The sequence below is a fragment of the Gossypium arboreum genome, chromosome 12 (assembly GCF_025698485.1).
Source record: "Gossypium arboreum isolate Shixiya-1 chromosome 12, ASM2569848v2, whole genome shotgun sequence".
NCBI lineage: Eukaryota > Viridiplantae > Streptophyta > Magnoliopsida > Malvales > Malvaceae > Gossypium > Gossypium arboreum.
The window spans coordinates 14,985,057-14,994,946 of NC_069081.1; the positions used below are offsets into that span (position 1 = coordinate 14,985,057).

At 27.5% G+C, this 9,890-nt stretch overlaps 1 protein-coding gene across 1 annotated transcript; it reads left to right on the forward strand.

The window, feature by feature from the left end:
- The first annotated feature begins 7,747 nt into the window (after positions 1-7,747).
- Positions 7,748-9,634, forward strand: LOC108478570 (S-adenosyl-L-methionine:benzoic acid/salicylic acid carboxyl methyltransferase 2-like). Its single transcript, XM_017781033.2, has 4 exons — positions 7,748-7,916; positions 8,008-8,412; positions 8,521-8,775; positions 9,136-9,634. Exons 1-4 carry the CDS (start codon positions 7,842-7,844, stop codon positions 9,490-9,492), a joined length of 1,092 nt encoding a protein of 363 aa, XP_017636522.1. The 5' UTR covers positions 7,748-7,841; the 3' UTR covers positions 9,493-9,634.
- The last annotated feature ends 256 nt before the right edge of the window (positions 9,635-9,890 follow it).

Here is a 9,890-nt window from a genome sequence, read left to right on the forward strand (position 1 = left end):
GATAAAATTTTTTTGAAATTTTTCCAGTGCCGGACACCTAGATGTCGACACCTAATTAAAAAATATTTCTTTTTTTGAACAGGGAAATGCACGTATTTTTGAAAAAGCACTTGAAAAAAATACATACGAGTATCGGTCATTGCAGTACCGACACTAAATTTTTTTTATCCCAACCCAATTATATCATAATGATTAAACGAATCATCATTTTGGTGCCAGCCATCGAGGTGTTGATATCGTTCAACACTATATATTTTAGGTCATTTTCATTATAGATTTTTAACTTGGATCATTTTCGTAAATAATAAATTTTTTAGGCTACTTTAAAAAAAAAGCCAGAAAAACAAGACAATGGGTTCTAAAGGAACAAAAACACATAAACAAACATGTCATATACTCAGGACCGGTTAAAATGGTATGGTGATGTTGGAATATTTGGTTTGAGAATTGAAGGTTGACATTGGAACAAAAAGTACAATTTTTTTTAGAAAAAATTAACCAAGTGTCGCTTGACAGATTGGCAGCATTCATAAAAAAATATTTCTTTTCGTATTTTATTTTCTGGTGTACATTTGAGAATATGAATTTAAAAAAGAAAATTGACTAGAGCCTCCTAACAAACCAACAATACCTATTAAAAATATTTTTTCTCCAAAGTGAATACCCATATTTTTTATGAGTATTTTGAAAAATACATATGAATGTCGCCTGATATAATGGCGGCACCAAAATTTTTTTTTAAACAGATGATTGGGTTATGATTAGGCCGAAAAGAGGTACTGCGCCAGGCGACACCAACTTTTACTATAACAAAAGGATTATTATTGTAATTAATTAATATTTTTAGGTTTTTTATAAAAAAACTAAATATTATTTTTGAAAATATTAAGGATGAAATTAAGTTTAACTACATAACCACGTGATGCATGTAGTGGTTGCACTTATAGGCTCATGCTTACTATAATTAATTTTTGTCCACATCAAGTTTGCCTCATGAAACATATGTACACACAATAATGCAGTCTTTTAATTTGACAAGTCAAAAAGTTTAAATGTCTTTTTCAACTTCAGAAAAAAAGAAAAAAAAAAAAGACTACACCACATATCATACCACATATCAGGTTAATATGGCTATTTTACTTATTTGATAAAAAAATAATATTTATAAAAATGAACTTCGTTAAAAATATTTACTTAAATGATTTGAAATGAAAAGTAAAATTGGGTTATAGAAAATAGATGGCCGACACCACTATTTTATTCTATTAAAAAAATTTTGAGGGTGTTGGCACACTGATGGTCGGCACCCCTTTATCTGATTAAAAAAATATTTTTTTTGGGGATGTGGTGCCGACCAACAAATGACCAAAATCACCCAACAAAAAGGATTGGGAATATTGCAACATAACCCCTCCTTGTTTTCCCATTTTTTTATTTCTCAAGTTTAATTACATATTTTATATTTTAAAACAATATTGAACTTGGGAAATATAAAATATGTAATTAAACTTGGGAAATAAAAAAGATGCGAAAACAAGGAGGGGTTATGTTGTAATATTCTCAATCTTTTTTGTTGGGTGATTTTGGCCATTTGTTGGTTGGCACCACACCCCCTAAAAAATTATTTTTTTTAAACAGATAAAGGGGTGCCGGCCATCAATTTGTCAGCATCCTAACATTTTTTTTTAAAACAATACATGGGTGCCAACCATCTGATGTCCAAAACCCCAAAAAAAAACTTTAATAGAAAAAAATAGTGGTGTCGACCATCTATTTCTCATAACCCAATTTTACTATTCATTTCAGGTCATTTGAGTCAATGTTTTTGAACCAGGATTATTTTTGTAAATATATATTTTTTGGATTAGATGGGTAAAATAGCCAGTTAATGTGCTTTTTCTTTTTTTATATATATTTATGAGAATAAGATATATTTGAAGAGAGAAAATTGAATCTTATGGAAACATTTTCATTATCGTGTCAGCGAAAACGTATTTTGATAATGTAATTCTTTATTGAAAATTAATAATTTAATTCTTTTGATTAGATGGTTAAGTATTTGTGTTTTTGTTTTTTCGAGTTTCGGGTTCGATTCCTCTCTTACATACATTTGTAATTTTATTTCATATTATTTCGATCATTTTATTTTTAATTAATAATTTTTAACACATTAACTCTTTTGGTTAGATAGTTAGATATTTCATAATCTTATTTAAATATTTTTAGGAAGATACTCTCTTATTCTTAAACAAGTTTATTCATTAATAGAGTTTTAAACTCACAATCGTAATTGTGGTGATGACAAGTGTTTTATATGATATTGTAAAATACTAAAACACAAATATATATATATATATATATATATATATATATATATAAAGACACATTGATAAATTTTTAAGTCGACTTATTAAAATTAAAAATATATATTGTTAATATAAATATTAATTTTAATAATTTTTATATAATATATAGTTTTCTTAATTCGTAATTATAAGATTATTATTTAAATTTGGTTTTGTCCGATATGTGGATAATATAATTGTAACACATATGCTAAAATGACATATAATTATAATATAGCTTTTCTTAATCAATCAACTATAGAAATTATTATTTTAGTTAGATGTTTTTATTGTTTTTTTAAGATAAACCATAAACAATAATGATAATAGACAATATAGCATAATCTTAATTAATTGTAGATAATAGTAGATTAACTTTAGGCTAATTTCTAATTGTCTAACATATTATATCAATAATGCACGAAAAAATAAGAGTGAATTTAGATAAACAGTACTTTTAACTTATTTTTGTGTCACGTTATAGTATCTAATTTTACTATTACCGTTATTTTTACATTAATCACATATAAATGGATTACTCATCTAAATAATTTAAAGCGAGGCTGGAAAGAATATTGCATAGAAAAGATGGGAGACGCGTGAGAGAGAGAGGCGTGTTGAAACTTTTTATGTTCAACCACAACTTTAAACCAAAGTACAAGCTCACGATGGACTTCACAGAATTTCCTAAGATTTTTGTTCAAATCTTGAGCTATGAAATCTTATTAAGTATTAAAATATAGAAAGTCCTAAGATTTCTTTTTAAAATATAAAATAAAGCAATATTTTCAAACCAAATTAATTAAATTATTAGATTTCCTTTCACACGGGGCTCTATACTTATTTATTAAAAATAAAACTAAAAGGCTTTGAGGAAAACATATCAATCGTTTTAGATGTAATAAAAATTCATACAATTTAAAGGAAAAAAATTAGCAAACACTCGTTATAAATTGTGAAAGACAAGTTCTATCATCAAAATAAAGGTTTTAGCCTCAGCATTAATAGAACATTATAACAGTTGACAATTAACTTTATTACAACTTAAGCACGACATATCTAGAGTGATTGCAAGCATTTAATAGGATAAGGAAATCAGCTCCAGTTGGACCAAAGTTGCGAGCAAAAATCGACAAAAAACATTCACCAAACTAGAGAGGACGATAACAAAATCATCCCTAAAATCACTTGTAAAACTAAGATTATATGCATAAGCAAGACTAAAAAACATGCTAGAAGAATAAACAAAAACTTCTAAACCTGAAGATTTATTAAACAATGAAAAAATAAACAAAAAAAAAATATAAAACTTAAGACAACATGGGTTCAAATCGACACATGAAATCATTTATTATTCTTCTCAAAATATAAACAGCTTAAGAAGTTGACAAAGAGCCATGTACTTTCCAAGAAAAATTACTGGTGGGCAGTGGAATTTTAACGAACGATAGACATCGTCATCTATCCATCACAACATGTAAAACCAAAAAGACACTCACAAAATAAATCTACAAACTGAAAAAAAAAATACATGTGTAGTGGATGATAAGAAGAAAGAAAGAAAGAGTTAATAAAAGTGGAAAAAGGTGGGCGATAGCCGGCTCAAAGACTAACACCACTGTTGAACAAAACAAAAGATAAAGAGCAAACGTCTTAAAAAGCAAAAAAGAAAAAAATTAAGATTTTTCATTTCATCTAGTAATTTAAAAACCATGTATTGAGTCTTCCTAATTTGTGATTATCTAAATTTGGTTTCGTGTTATATGTAGAAAAATCTAATTGTAGCACATATGCTAACAGTGACATATAATTATAAAATAGTTTTTCTTAATCAAATTATTGATTTAATTAGTTGGATGTTTCTTATGTTAAACCTCCGTTTACACCACAAATATTATTTTAATTATTAACTGAATTCAATTTTTTCAACTATTTAATTAATAACCATCTAATTATAAACATTAATACTTATTAGAAAATAAATTTAATTATTTATTTTATTTAAGATTATATTATCCTGTATCAAATAATTTAACCCATATTTAATTTTAAATAATATAATTTTATAATTTTAATTTTTCAATATATATTCTTTTAACACTTATATACTTACGTATGCAAAGCATACGTCATTTAAGTAACCTAATCAATGTGACGTATGCGTTTTATGACATGTTACCGTCTTTGGTTAAATCCTCTGAGTAAAGATAAACATTTAATAAATTATTAAAAATCTTATTATACGTGTATGTATGTAAAAGTTATATATTTAAAATATAATATGTATGTTTAAAAATAATATATAATAAATAATAAAATGTAAAGTTTGAAATTAATAATAATAACAATACGTATGCAATATGTACAAAATTAAAATAAAAAATAATTTAATTTGTGGTAAAAGAAAATTGAAATAGATAAATATATCATATTAAGAATATTAAATATGCTCTAATTGTTTATCACGATATTACCATTTTATTATAGCATGTCAAAAGTTATCAAGTTAGTAAAAAATTCAATATTAAAATATTTTTTTAGAAATTAAATATTGAGTTTCCATATGACACCAACGCAATCATTGGTATTATCTATATACACAAATTTAGTGAGAAACATATTTTATATATATTTTTAAAATTTACTCAAAAATAATCATTGGTGTAGTGGCGAAGACTTTGTTTATAAATTCATTAAACAAGTTCAATCCCTAGATATGTTTAATCTCATAATTTGATGGGTGTTTTATCTCATAAATTAACTGGGTTGGAGTTATGGACATTCGCATTAATAAAGTTCTAACACTTCCCCTTTGGATGTTTATTAAAGAAAAATGTTCAAAACAAAAATTTTTATTAGAAAAAATTCTATGAGATAAAAAATCTAATGAAAAAAAAAAGATTACACAATCTTCTACTATAAGTTGTTTTGTTAAAAAAAATTTTACTGAGAAAATCTAATGAGACAAAACTTTATATGTATTGAACTTCCGCAAATGACAATGCCACTTAACATCTTTGGGTCAATGTATTTCAATTTTTTATGCTAGCCTTTCATATGTTGAAGTTCGTAATGTTGATAAACATATCTGCTAAATTATTACCTGAATGAATTTGTTGAACTTCAATATCACATTTTGTTCTCTAATAAGTCCTCATCAATTTTGCTAAAAAAAAAAGTCATCATCGATTATTTTTTTTTCCACATAATTTTAATTGAGAACTTATCTTAAATATTACAAAGTTATACTCACTCACAATTTAAAGATCTTGCAACTTTAGATGCATCCAATCATAACGAGCTTTAGGTAAGATTATCGTTTTCTAATGGTCATATATTTCTTTTGTATTATTCCATAATTCAAGTGGCCTTTTTATGGTTAATATTTTGCTTCTAATCATTCATGGAGACGACAACAAATAAAAATCATGTCTCAGTTAGATTCCTCATTGCCTAGCATAATAATTTTCTTAAAACCTTTAACATTTAAGTGGATTTCAGTATCCATCACTTATGAAGAATAGTTCTTGTCCGATGTATCAAGGGTCGCAAATCCAAGTTTGGTAAAATTTGGCATTATTCAAATTAGAGGTGAGAAAAACTTGATTCAATTTAAAAAATTAAAAAAATAAATTTCAAGTTAATCAATTTGAGTTATTCGAGTCAAGTTGAATTTTACAATTCAAATAACTTAAATTATTCAAATAATTAGAATAAATACCGGACATAAAACTCGAGATTTTTCATATAATTTTTTCACTTACAAAAAAATTTTATTTATAAGCACCTTGAATGAAATACAAATAAATCAAGCTTTGCATTTAAAGAACATTAAAATTTTATCTCATAAATTAATGAGGGTTGGAGTTATGAACATCTACATAAATAGATTTGTAAAATTTTCTATTTTTCTTCAATAGAAGAATTTTCTTATGTTGTTTGATTAATTTATTTGGTTGCTTATAGATCTTTTTGTTTAAAAAAAAATTCAAATTGAGCTTTCAAGAAAAAAGAAGAAGAAGGAAAAGAGTGATTAAAAAGACCAATATATTATGAAAAATAAAGTAAAATATTAAATTTAGCTCTTAATGTTTATATTTTTATTAATTTAGCCTTTACTCAATTTTTTAGTTAAATTTGATCATTAACCTTTTAAAGAGTCAAATTGCTTTTTTTTAAAAAAAGGAAATATTGACTAAAACATTGAATTCTTATCGATGTTGGTGTGGCAGTCCATGTGCACTTCATGCTAACATAATACTATTTGTCTTTAACAAATAATTTAAAATTATAAAATATTCAAAGAATATAAAATATAAAAAAATTCAAGAAAATTAGCATGACGTACATGTCATATGGGACACCATTTTTAAAAATTTAATGTTTTAGTTAGGATTTCTGTTAAAAACAACAATTCTACTTTTTTTGAAAAGTTGATTGTAAAATTCGACTATTTTAAAAGATTGAAGGCCAAATTTAACTTAAAAAAGAATAAAAGCAAAATTAATAAAAAGAGTAAACATTTAGGGCTAAATTTAGTATTATGCCAAAAAAATCATGAATTTCGAGGAAAACGTTTTTGGCAGAGCATGCATGAGGTAGATGTAAATTGGATTTCTTGTATGACTTTCTAATAATATAATTTATAAAAATCTATACTAATTTTAAAGTGTTTGATGGAATTGGTATCAATCTCAACTCAGTTAAAAATTATAAAAAAAAATCATTCTTTTATAAAGTAACAAGGATGAATGCATTTTATATTTTTATATATTTATATAAAATTTAAAATAATATTTATATGACAGGAAACATTTTATCATTTCAACTAAAATTCCAATTATTTTTATATAAATATTTTATAAATTACATAAATATCTCATGTGTCAATAATAGTCATAATATTAATGAAAAGGTATCTATGTATATAACAAGAAGAAAAAGACTAATGGTTGCGGACAAAGACGTGGTTGTTGCCGATAAGATTGGAAAATTTGCGGCATCCTATGAATAACTCCCACTTCAACTTTTTATACTTCTTTTTAATTTTATTCTATATTTTTATAATTAATTTTAAACATTTTAAATAAAATCAAATTTCACTTTATTTAATTATTTTCAAAGTCGAGAAAAAGTGTCTGTAGTGATATCACATATGTGGTGTCTCTAAATGATAGTTGATTTATGGAGTGATATACCGACACTTTTTTCCAGTTGTATGATTTTTAATTTCATATAACTTTTTAAGAACAAAAACTGAAAAAAAAATTACAAGTAATTGATTATACTGTTATTTTATCCCAAAGCAGAAAATGTTGAAAGGGAAGGAAATACTATGTACGTGTGAAAATAAATACAAGATATAATGCTAGCCTAACTACCCACTGATCGAAACGTCTATAAATAGGGGGTCCGTGCAAAGTATCTCGATCACACAAAGTAACCATATTCAGCTTTGATAAATAGTGACAAGAGTGAGATAAAATATCCATCGAGATGGAAGTAGTTCAAGTTCTTCATATGAATGGAGGAGTTGGAGAAACCAGCTATGCAAACAATTCTTTTGTTCAGGTATCAATGTACAATAATATGTCATATACGTATCTGTCGATAACTTCTATTGTATGTACTGAGATATTTTTCAATGTTGAAATTGGGACAGCAAAAGGTGATAACCATGACAAAGCCAATCACGGAGGACGCCATAACTAAGCTCTATTGCAGCACTTATCCGGAAGAAATAGCCATCGCAGATTTGGGTTGTTCTTCCGGACCCAACACTTTCTTTGTGGTATCTGAACTTATCAAAGCGGTGAATAGTGTTCGCCAAAAGATCTGCCAAAAATCCCCCGAGTATCAAGTGTTTTTGAATGATCTTCCTGGGAATGACTTCAACACCATTTTCAGGTCCTTGTCTATCTTCCAGAACAAACTGAGGGAGCAACTTGGACCCGGCATTGGACCATGTTTTTTCACTGGAGTACCTGGTTCTTTCTACGGAAGGCTTTTCAGGAAAAACAGCCTTCATTTTGTACACTCTTCCTATAGTCTGCAATGGCTCTCTCAGGTTTAGTTTATATATTAATGAAGTACAGTATAATATAATATATCTGTAATCATTTTAGAATGAAAAATAGCTTGTAATTTATGAGTGGACTATTTTGATTTGATCCAGGTTCCTCGAGGGCTGGAAAATAATAAAGGGAACATTTACATGGCTAGCACAAGTCCACCAAACGTGCTTAAGGCATACTATGAGCAATTCCAACAGGATTTTTCCTTGTTTTTGAAGTGTAGATCAGAGGAACTGGTGGATGGAGGGCGTATGGTTTTGACATTTTTAGGGAGAAGAAGTGATGATCCTTCAAGCAAAGAGTGTTGTTACATTTGGGAGCTTTTGGCCATGGCTCTCAATGATATGGTCCTTGAGGTATAGAATGAATAATTCTACTCACCGTTGCTGGGAATTGAACCGTACATTTGCTGGATAGGATATACAATCTTTTAAAGATAACTATATGAATCAATCATATTTAGGTTATTCCATCAGGGATAGTTATCAATTGGACACTAGTTGATATTATCTATATATATGAGCCACCCCACCTACCTATGTATCTTATCATTTTCCGGATGTGGAAATCTGATAGTGTCTGGCCAATAAACTAGTAAACTAGGGAGTTAATTTCCTAAAGTATATTTTGCTGCATATATATATATATATATATATATATAAAGTTGATAAACTAGATATTAATTAGATAATAAAGAAAACATGAAATAAATGCAGGGAGTGATAGAAGAAGAGAAACTGAACAGCTTCAACATCCCACAATACACACCATCGCCAGCAGAGGTTAAATATGAGGTTGAGAAGGAAGGGTCGTTCAGCATCGATCGACTGGAAGTAACTGAAGTGAATTGGAATGCTTATCAAAACGAAACTGACTTATCTGATGCATTTAAAGATGGTGGGTACAACGTCGCCAAGTGCATGAGAGCTGTGGCTGAACCACTGCTTTTCAGCCACTTTGGTGAAGCAATCATCGATGAAGTGTTTCGAAGGTACAGAGAAATTGTTGCTGATCGCATGTCCAAAGAGAAGACTGAGTTTGTCAATGTCATTATTTCTCTTAAAAAAGCTTGATTATTATTCATCAGTGGTTATCTACCGTGGAACCCCACCACCACCACAAAACAAATAAATATTATATGGTACAAATGAACTGTGCTACGCCACTGTATTATCCGATCAAGAATAATTTCATGCTTGCAAGTTGTTTGTAAAATTTTACCACTCTTTTTTTTAATTTCTAAATACATTAAATTATAAAATTTACAAACCAATACCTAAAATTACAAAGTCAAAGTTGACAAATTATCAGTTTTCTTTCTGGTTTCAATGTCAAAAGTTTTATAATTAAAAGCTAAAGAAAATCAACCTTAGCCACCAGCCCACCACCTCATAAAGGAAAAGAAAAGACACTTTCAATCCAATGTATTTTCATCCAAGGAAACGACAAAAGTTCTAAAATAGTTAATATA

What these genes read in the sequence shown, in the direction of transcription:
- LOC108478570 (XM_017781033.2), top strand. Translation starts at nt 7,842, where the DNA reads ATGGAAGTAGTTCAAGTTCTTCATATGAATGGAGGAGTTGGAGAAACC. An exon ending in CAAACAATTCTTTTGTTCAG is followed by an intron (nt 7,917 to 8,007) that starts GTATCAATGTAC and finishes AAATTGGGACAG; the next exon opens with CAAAAGGTGATAACCATGAC. An exon ending in TCAATGATATGGTCCTTGAG is followed by an intron (nt 8,776 to 9,135) that starts GTATAGAATGAA and finishes AAATAAATGCAG; the next exon opens with GGAGTGATAGAAGAAGAGAA.